This window comes from Ostrea edulis, chromosome 8 (genome assembly GCF_947568905.1).
Source record: "Ostrea edulis chromosome 8, xbOstEdul1.1, whole genome shotgun sequence".
Taxonomy (NCBI): Eukaryota; Metazoa; Mollusca; class Bivalvia; order Ostreida; family Ostreidae; genus Ostrea; species Ostrea edulis.
In genome coordinates, this window is record NC_079171.1 from 48,968,715 (window position 1) to 48,984,612 (window position 15,898).

Genomic DNA, 15,898 nt, shown 5'->3' on the forward strand with positions numbered 1-15,898 from the left:
ATGCAAATGTCTGAAGAGCAAACAGGCGCCTAACAATACATATCAAATCGCTGTAAAATTGAGGTGGGGGTTCTAAGTCAGTCCACAAACCTGTGGACACCTCAAATTCACTGGACCTGTCTTAATTCCATATTATGAGTAATCGATGATGTTCAGCAATATATCTATGTATCTATGTTTGATTTATACAGTATTTGCGCTACAAACAGCAATTTATGATGTTAACTGAACTTGCATGTGAATAAACTTGTCCCTAATATATTAAGATAATAAATGATGATATCTATCAAGTATGGTTTAAAATGCATGCATTGTTCGCAATGGAAGTCAGTTTTTGAATTACGATATTATTCTAATTTATTTGCCTGATTATCTATTTTGTATTGCTTATGGGATTTTTGAGATTGATCACTGTTCGTTATCTTTACTTCTTATGCGTATTTCACAAAGAGATGTTTAATGTTATTTGGCATTATTTGGCTCTTTCAGTAGTTTCACTACCCGATTCATCTTTGCCGCTTTGCTATTCTGTCAAATATACTGTGTCATTACATTCCCTTTTCATGTAACATTACATCTGTTAATGGTTTTATCATATGCAGAGAGTCATTCATTATATGCAACGATATTATACATTAATGTCATAGAAGTTCATCTTTCAGAAATGAAAATATTGTATTTGGCATACATTTACAGGAGCATGAATATAGTTAATTTCAAACAGAAAAATACTAAATACATATTTAAAGCAACATTGTTGTTATTCTAAGTGGAATAAATTCATTATTGATCATCCCTTCATGATCTACAGTTTTAATGGTGAGTTTAAAAATGATTATTCTATTGAAGGATATTAACTACATTGCTCATATCTCCATTGATGATAGTAATCCTGCAAATCCAATATAGGTATTTTCAAGAAACATTGCTACTAACATATATAAATCTAAAAGAATAATTGGCCATTTATTTGCAAGGGGCCGAACGTATGCCTGCTGTGGTGAATAATTGGCTTCTGAAAAGAGCTAAACTGCTCACAAGCAGTCGTGCTACTAGTTCAAATGGAGATCGTGATGTAAACCATATTATGTAATGTCTTAGATTGCATTAGATGTAAAATTAATAGCACTCATTCTTTGTATCAATTCTAAACACAATCAGAAACATCTATACCAATTATTACGAAAGTTTGATAATATTTTTATGACAACAGTAGCATAATAATTACTGTGGGGAACCGTATGTGCTACTTTCTTAATGTTTCAATTACTATCAATTACAGCCAATGTAAACGTTTAAAAAAAATCATTTTCAATTACCCATGTGACCCCTTCCTTTAGACAGAATGAAAACAAAAATAATACAACTTCCATGCTTTTCTGCAGGGAAACTCTGTCAAAAACATAATCTCCGTCTACGAACTTTCTATCTTAAGGTTGGCTGAAGGTTGGATGACTTTGGAGGTTATTTAAAAGTTTACAAACGTAACTGCAGGACTAAATCAAGCCTTCAGAATAAATTTTTTTCTGTATTAGAGACATATCCGCTACTTAAAAGCCAAGCAATCGTTCAACTGTATATGTTTCACTTTTTCCCAATGAAGGATATTGTACAAACACTAACTAGAACTATCGTTTTAAAACTAGATTTCCTAGTTACCGTGCTGACATGTTGGCAACGTCCATCCCGGTTCACAGCCCCCGCCACACTCCCCTGTAAATCTGTTACAGCGGTTTGTCACGTTACAGTTCTCACTGCATCTGTGTCCACAATTTTTCCCATAAAAGCCAGGCTGACATTCTATTTCATGTAAAAGATAAATTGTACAACAATGAGTTTGTCAATTAAACATCTTAAACTTTAGCAGATTTCTATAGAGTTGACAGTTGTTTGAATATGGAGATATTTCTTGAAACATGGGAATTTGCGAATACATTCATTCTAAATATATGCGAGATCATCCATGACCAGGAAAACACTTTTTTTTTATTTCAGCCGTTTTATTTTGGAGCTGCAAAACACAACTCTTTGATTCCCTTTCTGTTAACATTTAATTCAGGTTGAATCCAGACAGTGTTATTGTGTTCATTGAGTATTCTATGTTGAGAAGACGCGATGCAGACAACTGTGCTGGACAATACCACAGTATTAACGTGGGTATATCCCAGACGTTAGGTTGTATCAGGTGTTTAAAGGGAGTTAGCATCCCCTGTTGACCGTTCATACCCACCGTGAAACCTGTAACTTGGACAATTAAACGAGGGTAATCCACATTGCTCCAAAGTATCCACGACAAGTCTTACTTGAGCTATTGATGTCTCTACTATGAAAGTAGATTTGAATAATTTGTATATTTGTTTTTCGAAACAGCAATGCTCATGATTACTTCACAGATTAAATACAACAGGGGATGCTTACTCCTCCTAGGCACCTGATCCCACCTCTGGTGTGTCCAGGGGTCCGTAATTGCCCAACTATCTATTTTGTATTGCTTGTAGGAGTTATGAGATTGATCACTGTTCGTTATCTTCACCTTGCATATAAATCAACTACAGCATGACGCATTCACGAACTACTCCTCTATACAATAATATGTTTTGCTAGAAGAATCTATGGAAACTCACGTGTCTGGCATTTTTCCCCGTATACTCCTTCATCACATCCCCTAGGACACGTGCCGCTGACATGGTGACAAACCCCTCCATCACTACAGTTACCACATGGCAGAGAACACTCGGATCCATATGTCTGTACATCACATTCTGAACAAATACCCATGGTATTTGTAACCAGATTATGGTAAAAAGTGTATTAAGAAATATAACCCAATGCAACAAAAAAAAAAAAAACACACCAAAAAACAGATATACACACACACCTTGATTACAGTCAGGACCTTGATATCCCGGTGTACATCCTAGACAGCGACCGGTGATGACGTCACATCGTTTTCCTTGACATTTGTCAGGGCATAATTTATCACAATTCTCTCCATAATACTTTGAGTCAGCACATCCTTCGTATCAAAAAAAAAAAAAAAAAACCGCTCTAGTTCAGGAAATATATTCTAAAATCAATTCTTCTTCAACACAAATCATAATGAAACTCACGAATGCCACATCTATAGAATGTTTGAAACTCACCATAAACTTCCACTTCACACAGTTCATTGTATGCTTCGTGCCAGTAATAATCAGGATAGGTAACACCCAGCCTTCGCTCGTTGTAGTATATCACATAACGTCCATGAACAGAACAGCTTATTGTCTGGTTCTCTACTGGTGTACCGTTCACATTCTGTATTTCATGGAAACAAAGATGGCCGTCATCCTTTGACGTGGTGTTGGATACATAGAGGAAAAATCCAGCAAATCGACCATAAAACGCACCAGGGCCTACATAGATATAATACAGTTATTAAGTTCAAATAATCAATGATTTTGCATTGAAATTATTATATACATGTACATTGATGAATTTGTATTTATTTAGAATATGAATTTTCATTCATACGTGGATTTGATATCCCAGTTTATATGTGGATGTTCTACGGAACCTAGATATTTACAACAACGTAACTCTTCTGCATATTAGCTGTCGATCTGTCCAGAAACTATAATTACAACTTTCCAAATGTTAAATAAACACGTAGGTGGGGAGCGAGTAATTACGATAATAATAGATAGAAGGGTTATTTCAATGTGACTGATTTTCAAATTGTAATTACAAAAGTACGACATAAAGGAGCGATCATAAACTCTCTATCCTGTATCAAAATATGACATAGCGTGATGCAATGAAAACATACAAGCATACACTATGTGGATCGACAGCAGGAAAGCGATTATCCAAAGAAGCATAGTGGGTGTTTAATAGATTAACACAGAATCACGTGACATTCATTTTAACCTTTATCTTTGAAATCCCGCTGTTTATAGCTTACAAATACTTGCAGTTAAAACCTCAAGTGAACAAGCTTTGTATACTGAACACGTACTCGGAATACTATCCGTCCTATAGTAGATGTCAATGTGACTGATGCTGAGCGCACTCCCAAGGTCCACTCTCCACGTCGCTGTTGTTTGTCCCAGGGATGAAATAGTACATTGGTTTGCCGATGCTGAACGGTTAGTGTACCGTCCATCCACCGCTTTCGCTGCTCCCCAGTCATTGGGTGTATAAGGCCAGTCATGTTGCTGCCATGCTGGTTTCCTGATTGCCAAGTTTTCTACCAAAAAAAAAACAAAACAACAAAGAAACATTTTAAAGGCTTTTTCAATATGATTTGACAAATGTTTGATTTACTCTGGCACTATTTGCGGAATTTAAATGTTACCAATACTAAAAGCAGTATACATATTGTACATATAAGATATGTATTGTAAACAATGTGTGGCTAATAGATGACATCATATTATATATTACGAATATAATTTTGGTATACATACAACATGTAGGCAGGGTTTCTTTCCCCTTGAAATAATTGTTACATATACTTAAGATATTGTCTTACATAACAGATTAATTGACTGTTAATAAGCAGTGCGTATAGAAATAGATCAAGTTAAATGTTCTGCAATGTATTGCATATATCTGAGTGACATGGAGATGTGAAAATAATCAACCGCATTAATCTCACACTGTATAAAGGATATTTCCTGGGGGTTTGTAGTTAGAAATATATATATATATATATATATATATATATATATATATATATATATATATATATGAATATAGATACAAAAACTTATATGTATATTGCAACTGCAGAAATCTTAAATGCAGAACATAATTTGCTATAATTTACGGATCATATCGCAAAAATTTCCAGTCGCAGACAATATATGTTATACACTAACTCTTATAAAGAATGCAAAATTCATAGCAGGAGAAACACGGAGTGTAAGATATCAGGTTTATTATACATTGGTATGAATATAGAGAACACCAATCTTATATTCCTTATGTTAATTGGTTAAAAACCTCACAATGGATGCTCACTCCTCCTAGGCACCTGCTCCCACCTCTGATATATCCAAGGGTACGTGCTTGCCCAACTCTATTTTGTATTGCTTATAGGATTCATGAGATTGATCACTGTTCGTTCTCTTCACTTTTCACTGAATTAGTCATTAAGGAAAATTAACTTCTGAATAGCTTTTCAGTATCCGCAGTTAATAAAGCATTATTAAAAGATTTTTCCTGTCACAAAATGTTAAAAATAATGTAAAAAAAAATTTTTAACCCATATTTATACATATATCGATGCCGTTTTATATCTTAACGATAACCATTTTCATCCACATGTCGATTCGATATATCCCAGTGAACTCGATGTAAAATACACCACAAAGTCTTCAACATCTGCGTCATACCTTCTCATATTCTTTTTATGAAACATTGGTGTGGACAGAAAACTACAAACTGATTTGTAAGACAGAGTGCTTTCAGCTTCTCTATCGTCAACTTCTGATAATTATTCAACAATATTCCATCATTACCAGGAAATGATGTTTGTGTCCCTTCGTTGATTCGATATGCAAGATCCTGTTCTGCGTATGATCAGTTTTTATATGGAAGCAAAATACTGACAGATTTACTATTGCTACTGAGATTTCAACGGTCTTTCCTTTCGAAATTCATCCATGCTAGTAGACATAGTTGTCAACGACATTCATTGCAATTTTTCTTATCAAAACATAAACAATAATTGCACAGCTTCTCATATTAACAACGCCAAAATTACCGATGTTTAATAGAATAACCGTACCAATTATTGTCTAGACAGCGATAAATGTAAACGTTTACTCACAGTTGCTGATTTTATTCCCGCTTTCCTGGCTATATTTTGGGATATTTGCAACGTTTTTATGCACATACACGGTTTGACAAGTCATCATCGAAATACATGCTGTCCATGGTGATAGAAGGTTAGTTTTATAAAAGAATATATTTAACACGTATTAACAATCAGCTAATCCAAGAAGATGGTATGTGACGTCAATGTACCACGACACTACCTGGCTAATGAACGAAATCTTTGACAATCGGGATTTATATTTAACTCCATAACTAATTATCGGCGAACAATGTATTAGAATTGCTATATATAATTTTGTATACTTTGGAAATATATGATATATCCTATAAGTTTTCTATAACACGAAACCACTTTTCTACATTATATATAGCTTTTATAAGACAACAACTAAAATATTCACTTCAACACAGGCCTGATTGTACTGTGAAATATGCTGACAAATTAAAACAAGTGCAAATAACATCATCAATAATTATTCCGGATCTTCCTATAATAGCTCCAAGAAATTATGTGTACACAGAAACAGGGTATCAACCATGCACTCAACAAAAGACGTGATAGGGGTATTCTCGTAACCTTTTATATGATTCAAAATTATTCAGTTTATCAGTAAAATAGAGTTCCAAACGATAAAAATGTCACATTTGATATTAGAAATATTAGTTTAATTATCGATGCATATACCTTATCTGCCTGTTGATGGAATTCTATAAGTAGCCCAATGAGGGAAACAGCATCAATTAGTAGTTTGAAAAATAACTTTTCATTGCAACAAGAAGGTACCCATTATTTTGGTGCGGGGGGGGGGGGGGACTTCCAACTATAATTCATACGAAATTAGGGAATTTTTGTATTTTGAATCATGACTAGTATAGATGCAATATCATTCATTGTCCAAATTGAGAATGTGGTCTTCAAAAACACCTAGCATTTATTTTTGTTGGTAATAAATACAATATATTTCATGATGCAAACTTTAAGTATGTTCATTTGTTATTGTAAGGTGATGCATCTGTGGAGAGAGATATTTTCAGCTTTTATGCCACTGTTCAGAAGTATACACGTGATACTCGTCGTTTTCAATTTGCCTAATACTAACATGCAATCAAGCGTTATCAAGCTTCCTGTCTCTCCTCACACTTATGACAATTTAAATAATCACTTATACATTGTATGTCATGGAAGGTGAACATAAGGAACAGTGATCAATCTCATAACTCCTATAATCAATACAAAATAGATAGTTGGGCAAACACGGACCTCTGGACACACCAGAGGTTGGATCAGGTGCCTAGGAGGAGTAAGCATCCCCTGTTGACCGGTAAATGTGCCATACATTGTATATCATTTAAAGTAGAAGATTATCTCAGTTTTGAAACGGATCCCAATCCTGTTTTGTCGAATTGGTGATACTATATTTTAAATCAAATGTCTTTTGGACAATAACTATTTTTGGGAAGGGATGAGAGAGAGAGAGAGAGAGAGAGAGAGAGAGAGAGAGAGAGAGAGAGAGAGAGAGAGAAAGAGAGAGAGAAAGAGAGAGAAAGACCGACAGAATGAGAGACACACACACAGAGAGAGAGAGAGAGAGAGAGAGAGAGAGAGAGAGAGAGAGAGAGAGAGTATGTGTGTGTTAGAGAGATAGAGAAGATGTGAGATGAAATGCTGGAGATAAATATTTTACCATATGCTGCTGTTTGTATTACAAACAAAATACACTGGAAAATGAGAAGCATCATCGCAGTATTTTTCAGCCGGAAAAATTAATTCCTTTATTCTGAAAATACAGTGCATACATAGATAATTTAGAAATATTTAAAGTATTAACGATACAATTGATGTGTAGCATCCTCGAAGTAATTGCAAAAATATGAAACTGTCAATTAACATGGATTCATAGCAGTGACGTTCAATTTGCAAACTTGACGATGGGAATAATAAATCATTTATTAAAAGCCGAAATGTGCTTCGCCCATCTGATAAAGGGGTTTTGAAATCTATAACCGTTGTTAATTATTGACAATCACTGGCTATGAACATAAAGTGCACTTGCAAATCTGCACATCCCCACCAACACCTGATACCTGTCCGTGACGAATTCACAACCTGGATACAAGGTACGTGATACATAAGAATTAAAAAAAAACCCACTAACATTAACAATAACGAGAACGATTAGATTGATAATGTTTTCGAGAGAACCCATCCTTTCATCGAGACAAACGAAATTATTTACATAAGATGATTAGAAGACCAAAAACTAACACTAAATCAACACTCAATCTAAAAACGCATGCACACTGGCATCCACTGTTGACCGGTCACACTCGCCATGGGCTTAATGTCTTGGTCAGGTAAACGAAATTATCCGCAGTCAAATCCATGCGCCAAGAACGGCCAAAATCGGTATGTAATATAGAGAATTGGGTATACAATCATCCCTGGATATATCAGAGGTGGAATCGGGTGTTTAGGAGGAGTAAGCATCTGCTGTGGACCAGTCACACCCATAGTGGGCCATATATCTGGAACAGGTAAACGGAGATATCCGTAGTTAAAATCAGTGTGCTAAGAATGGCCTAACAATCAGTATAAAACACGTCAGACAGCATTTTACCCAATGATAGGTTGTATTGACGAACTAGATCGTTATAATTACCATATAATTTATGGAAATGCTAACTTTAATCGAGACTGTTGACAACGCTTAACATTAACTTGTTTGTTAGTAGCCTACCACGATATAATCTGCATCACTATTAGTCGAACATACAGATACAACAGCATTTTAGAAGATATCTAATACTTATAAATTATCAATACATTGTGCCAATAAACTCAGAAATGCTTCTCCAAAGTTATACTCGTCTACGTAAGGGTGGCTGACTATTGGTATCCCATTCAGGGAAGCAGGAGTCTGGCATGTTAATAAATCCAGGGACGAGTTGTGGAAATCTTTATCGGGACCTCGGTTTTTTGCAGTATCGTGTGACGAACCGCTCCATTTAGTCGCCTTTTACGTCAAACAAGGTTTACTAAGGAACTAAAATAATTGTAACCCGGATCCTCACTGGAATGTAAAATACAAAATGTACTGAAACGACGAATGCACAGAAGAGGAGTCAATTGACACCATACGTCACATGGTAATGATATCAAACGAAATAATTTTGGGGGTACATGAGAAAGAAACATAATGTCTACATCGTGTTCTATTTAACACCTCGCTTTGGCCATAATTGGGTAAGCTGTAAATATTGGATTATCTTACTGTTGTCTAAAAAAAATGAAAAAAATAAATAAATAAAAAACCACCAATGGTTTCCACAATTTGGTTCCTTTTTAACTTGTTAATTGATCTTTTCAGTGCACGTTTGCTGCCAGCGACCGTCGGTGTATTTCCATTTTTATTGTCTGGTTTTGGGGTTGTTGTTTTTTTTATTTTTGCAGGAATAGCAGATTTTTTGTTTTCTGGTTGTCAGGGCGAGGACATCAAATATATTCCCATCCTGCATCAGCAAAATGTTTTAGCTAATAGCGATTTCATCTGAATACAGCCGTCCGCATTCCCTGTAGACTCTGTACCGATTTCATTCCTTGAACTTTCCATGTAGGTCATTGCTGTATTTATTCTGTATATTAAGCTGAGTATTATCTTGTTATGATATGAAGCTGAGTTTCCGAGCGAGGTCGAGTTTTCCTTCTTTTCGCTGTTCAGCATAATTTCCGTCTGTTTCTACCAGTGTTCCATGTTTTTGTGTGCTTTGTTATGGGAGTGGATTTTAAATGGCAAATTGGGTATTCATTAGGATACGCTGATCCGTGCATGTTTTTTTATATTTCAGTTTAAATAACATTTCCTTATGTTATTTGCATTTGTGTTCGCTTTTCCGCTTCATTAATTAGTGCGCACGTTTTATATCTGATAAGGTATTGATTGTGTAAGTACGAATGACACTTCTCGATTTCCCAGTCGGTAACTGATAAATAACGTGTCGATTAATGTTTACATGCATTCTGAAATGCATGCATATTTGTCATCTTATACCGTCATATTTTTTCATACAGTCTATTTTACTCTGATTGTCACTCTTCAGTGTTTTTTTTTTAGCTGTATTCTACAGTGCTCGTCTCCGAACTAGAATCGACCGAATATGAATGTAAAAATTCAGATATGAATTATGTTGGACTGTTTTGAGTTTCGATGAAATCGTCAGTCCAGATACCCTGACGAGCGGAATCTCAACCGAGATTAAGCACCACGGTAATATCGATCGTACGGGTAATGTCGAATCCTTGATCTTAAACTATACGTCATTTCACAAGTCATTGCAAGGGGTACACTGAGGAATTATTTATATATTATTAGATGAGGGGTTAGATGTATACAACCCTTGTTTCGTAATCATCAACTGGTATAAAATATCTGCGGTTTGCCACTAAAAGTGACACGAAACTAATGGAACAATGAACACAGCAATCTATATTCTTTATTGTTCCTTGTTTGTTGTGGCTATGTATTTCCCTTTGATTTTACGAGACAATTTGAATTTGCTTTTGATTTTGAATTAGTCAGGTATGTAACAGATTGGGAATAGAATTAGAATAGCTCCTCAGTACCCCTTGTTTATCGTAAGAGGTGACTAAATGGGGGTCGATCCTTCGGATAAAACCGCACTAAATGAGGTCGTGTGCCGCAGCAGGTGTGGCACGATAAAGACACCCGCCTGCTTAAAGTTCATAAGCGACAAGCATAAGCCAACGTTTTCCAGCCTCTCATGGGTATTTACAACGTCTCCATATGAGTGAAAAATAATCGAACAAGATATTAAACAATATACAACTCACAGTTTCCGAAAGATGTATTTTATGAACATTTCAACTGGTATATGAGGTCAAACATATGCTAAATGGTATTTGTTAAGATTATATCAATAATTGTGAGGCAATCGTTTCTTTCTTTATTTGATGAGACGTACGAATTAATAAATAATGGTGATTAGACGATTGACAAGGCATACATCTATGAGGCAGATAGCAACATAAGTGTGGGTGGTTGACTTTCGTGTTTCGAACTTCAGAATCATATCCAGCAAGAACAGTGATATATACAAATCGTATTGAATACTTTGTATCTCAAATTGAAATTATGTTTTCTAGCATGTATGCCATTTTGTATTCTTACCTTAAGGCAGTCAGATTTAAACACAAATGATGCATTGTTGTCAGAACAGCCGGGAAGTTTTTTTGTGGTTGACTGAATTGAAAACCGGTTTTATTTCCTTCTATCAATATACCGTTTGAAGTGTCCTGATGTTATGGGATATTTTCTACAGCTTATTATTCTAGAAATATTCTATTCATGAACACATACTCAGTCTAGATTTTGCAAAGTGGGATGCTATGTAAATTTCTATAAATGCATTATACGAATACTTGATTTCATATCCACAATGACTATCCAGGGTACATTTGTCAGATTAGCGGGTACCTTAAATCAGGTTACGGAAATCTTTACTGGGATAAAATCTGCGAAACAATGTGACGTCAGAATTGAAATAAGTAGATTTGGGGGTACGTTAAGGCAGATTATGAAAAGTTTTACTGGGATGAAATCCACGAAACAATGTGAGGCCACACTTGAAATAAGTATATCACTAAGTATATATTAAATTCTGATTTTATTTTTATGCAAGTTTGATCTATGCATGAAATAAACCATGCAGCTAATGAGATCCAAAGAAATATGGAATGTTATACTGCTGTCTGATCAGGATGAAAGAAGACTGATGACGTCATGACTATACATCGAGTGACGTTGACACATGCAAGAAATTTGTGAATGTGTGTCATGCAATTATTGACAAAATGGGGAACATTTGAAATATATGACATGGGATACATAAATGTATATGTGAAACGCTGAGAATTTATTGATGTTATGAAAGGATGTCGCTCTTATTGATTAACAAATTCGTTTCAAGGGGAAACATTTCATTTAGTATTCGTTCCGATTTCCCACTATCACACACTGAAATAAAACTACAAAAGTAGCACACTACACCTCATACTTTTAGAGACTTTAGATACACCGTGTGAAAGGACATTGACTAATGTACACGGCAATTACTGATATAATTTTCTGTTAAGAAAACTGCATAGTATCAGTGCAAAATGTAAAACACGACCTCGATGGTTTCGTGTTGAAATGTGTAACAATCACTACCTACTGAAAGTGGTAGGACTCCATCAGTAATTCGGATATACTGTGGGTGTTTTACCGTCATTATCGCCTGTTAGACCAATATTTAAATCATTGGGTTGTGTGCTACTTTTACATTTTCTATTGAGATACACCCTTGATCTATTTATAAATAACAGTCATTCAATGAATCATACAGAAGCACATTTTTGTCATGTTGTTGAACAACCAGAATAGTTTTTAAAAGTTAGTAGTTCCCTTTCTCTGTGTAGGACAGATTTGAAAAATTATGCAATTCACGTGCACAAATGGAGCATAACCTGCCTTACCATACCCGCGTTATAGAATCATAACTGCTACACAAAATGTGTATGCGGTTTTTATTGGGGTGGATGGGGTTCCACAAACGTCCACAAAAATAATTACAATACAGTGCCATACAATTTAAATGACAGGAACAAAAAAAAAATACTTTGAAAAATGCATTCTAAAATATGTTAATTCACAACTGTACAATATATTTCTATGTTGTTGTTGTTGTTTTTTTTCAGGATATGTAGACGAAGGGTGAAGCTGTTCGTAGACTACTTGGAAGATACAGGCAGAATTAACGGGGGTATGTCTACTATGTAAAACTTATACGGTGCCAATTTTGATCCACCAGATGACTGTGGATAACTCCGTTTACCTGATCAGGATATGGGGCTCACAGCGGGTGTGACCGGTCAACAGGAGATGCTTACTCCTCCTAGGCACCTGATCCCACCTTTGGTGTGTCCAGGGGTCCGTGTTTGCCCGGCTATCTATTTTGTATTGCTTGTAGGAGTTGTGAGATTGGTCACTGTCCGTTATCTTCACCTTGCATGTGCATTTCCACAAATAATGTCGCTTCAGTGATGCTCAACCGAAATGATCTAAAATTTCATTGTTATTTCGGATTTCAAACATTTCGGTTGACCATCACTGAAGAGACATTATTTGTCGAAATGCGCATCTGGTGCATCAAAATTAAATTTATGTCAAATAACTGTAACACATTTCCATCCTTAATGACCGTGTACCGTGTGACAGCGAGGTGAGAATTATATCGCCATTGAAAGCTGCGAGGTTACCTTGCGGGATGGTCACACGTCACAAGGATATTTAGTTCCGCGGGTCCTGAGTTCAACTCCGAGTAAGAGCGGAAGTGAAATCCTAAAATAGTGATTTACAGAACTTGAATATTAATGTTATAAAAATGGTGTCTATTTACATAGGCATTGACATTGCGGACAATAGTTTGTGTATGAATTCATTAATGTCACCAACAGTCCTTGTAAAACCTACAAAATGGATAAAGTGATTGATTGTGCAGGATTTGGCAAGCTTGGTTAGGACTTTTGATAAATCGATGAATCAATTTGTCAGAAGATAATGCCCCTCCTGCTATGACATGGGATCTCGGTTTTTGTGGTTTCATCCGAAGGACCGCCCCATTTAGTCGCCTCTAACGACACGCAAGGGGTACGGAGGACCTATTCTTACCCCACGGGAGCCTATATTCTGATTGAGTTTACTCCATATATATTTGCAATATGTCCAATATTCTTGTGAGTAATGCAATTATAATATACGAGAAATATTATAGTGTATGGCATTAATCAAACTTTGAGAACTATTTCAAACATATGAGGTATATTTGAGATATAGTTTGAGAACTTCACGAATTTATTATAATTCAGTTTGGAATAACATGACAGAGGGCGAGAACAATCTGCAGATTAAAAATCTTTGTAAGAATATTTTCACACGTGATGAATGATACATTTGTCCATTCCATGCTACTAAACAGGTAATTAGATCATGAAACAAAAGTGTATTCCTTTAACCTGTCTATGCCTCTTCTGGGTTACATAATTATTTAAATTTTGATTGCCACAGCATGCTAAAATTATATGGGCATTTCAAAATGCTATTCTCCATTTTACAAGGTGATCATTCTCAAAATTATGAAATATCCTTTATAATGTCAAGAAAAACGGTGACTGAATATGAATTACATGTCTTTTGAGCATATACAAGGCATTATTTTCATTTAATTTTAAGCTATGTGTACAAGTTTCTTCTTTTGGATTGAATACACTATCTTGGAACTCTTTTACCATCATTAAATATCATTCTGACACAATGAAATTCCATTATTAATTCCTCATTCAGGCAATTACTATATTTTTACTGTTTGAAGTTCACCTTAGTTAAGCTTTCCTCAACCCAGACCACTGTCTTTTAGTACTATCAGTACTTTCATTGATATCTATATGAATGTGTCAGTTAATGAATTTGAAACTAATCTTGTCACATAATTTGTATCGCTCAAAATAATACTTAGGTCTAGGTAGATATCAGTTATTACCATTTTTTTACTACTGGATAATACATTTTAGGATAAAAGAGCGATTGAATCACAATATCACTACATTATATCTAAATTAAAACTAGGCAATATCCATGTACCAATGGACCTCCCAGTTTCACCTCCATTACTTTTAAGGAATTGATAAGGACTCGGATATCAAAGCAAAATGAGAAAGTCTTAAATACATGTTTTATGCTGATTTACATTTATTATAACCACTCCTTCTAATAATACAGAAGGTAGCATCCGTATTCCTATCTTATATCTACACAGCATGTCCATGAATTATTCAAAGTACTGATCCTCAACGTAACCTTCGTTTGTCCTTGAACCTCCTTAGTTTGATACGAAACTTCTCATCAATAGCCTTGCATACCATTTATTCAAAACAGCATTTTCCGAAAATCGTTTAAATCACTTATGACACGAAGCATAAACATAATCAATACAGTTTCTCGAGTCAATTGATCTGGTAATTCAAAATATTCCACTTAAGGAGATTTAAATCGCAGAAAATAGTAATTTTATACTTAACGCCAAATACAGTGCACAGGATAAAGCGTTTTGTCCAGACAAGCTATTTCTTCCCCACAAGGGCACGCAGCAATTTACCTCGGAGGTGTAGATTTGCCTGTTTTGACAAGAGAACTTTGTGGACAGGTAAGATTCTGAGTTGCGATTTACTTCAGATTTCCTTGAAAAGATATTTAATTTCGTATACATACAATATCTGTATAATAGGCTAGCATAAATAATAGTAGGGATATAAACTTTGCTAATTCAAAACATTTTTCGGTGCTGATTATGATCCAGAAATATTGCCTTACTTAATTGCTATGAAATTCACTACAATATATAGAATAATATTGACTTATTTGACCCTCTTATAATATAAACTATTATCATCAGCTAGTTATATTCGGCGTTCCCGCGGGTCATTCATGGTCAATGTTTTCCAGTAGAATATGTCGGGGTAATAGACTCTCAAATGAGCTTGATTGTCTTTACTTTTTAGATTAATCGTTTTTTCATGGAAATATCTTATGCGGATATCGAACCGATATATACTGAATACATTGCAGAAAGGAAATTTGAAAACACGAAATAATGCATGCATAAAATATGCAGGAATAGTTTACACTGCTATCATACTATGTGCAAATTGCAGAACACATGATTCACGTTTAAACCTGACTTATACGACCTTAAGCGCTAAGCATAGGTTTAAACCTGTGAGATTGGTGATGTTTCAGTATGCGAGAACATAAGATTTCGATGGGATGTAAAACAGACAATCAATCAATCTTGCCTGTACCACTCTAGTATAAAACTATCTTCTATTCAAAACCTATATGTTCTCGTTCCAAATATTACTAGGATGACGGATATGATAAAGCAAGTTATCTAAACTTCATATTATACAAAATGATTTTATACATGTAGTTATTTACAGTAATTTATATTCTTTTTTTACTTG

General features: G+C 35.0%; 2 protein-coding genes across 10 annotated transcripts in view; one reads left to right on the plus strand and one right to left on the minus strand.

Moving 5' to 3' along the window:
* LOC130049153 (multiple epidermal growth factor-like domains protein 10) overlaps window positions 1–15,898 on the minus strand; it is a 31,610-nt gene that overhangs the window by 7,444 nt on the left and 8,268 nt on the right. For 2 of the 6 annotated variants that reach the window (XR_008797658.1, XM_056146361.1), the window contains exons 1-7: window positions 8,648–11,008; window positions 7,509–7,601; window positions 3,998–4,228; window positions 3,144–3,395; window positions 2,879–3,016; window positions 2,625–2,762; window positions 1,660–1,800 (exon numbers count right to left, since the gene is read on the minus strand). Coding sequence is in view for 5 of the 6 variants with exons in the window: in XM_056146361.1 (XP_056002336.1) it covers window positions 1,660–1,800; window positions 2,625–2,762; window positions 2,879–3,016; window positions 3,144–3,395; window positions 3,998–4,228; window positions 7,509–7,563 (955 nt within the window). In the remaining variant the exon portion in view is untranslated. The other 4 variants (XM_056146362.1, XM_056146360.1, XM_056146363.1 and 1 more) reach the window with 4 other exon arrangements.
* Window positions 14,866–15,898, plus strand: part of LOC130049150 (uncharacterized) — a 51,986-nt gene continuing 50,953 nt past the window's right edge. The window contains exon 1 of one of the 4 annotated variants that reach the window (XM_056146355.1): window positions 14,866–15,081. The gene's annotated coding sequence lies outside the window, so the exon portion shown is untranslated. The remainder of the gene's footprint in view (window positions 15,082–15,898) is intronic. The other 3 variants (XM_056146358.1, XM_056146356.1, XM_056146357.1) reach the window with 3 other exon arrangements.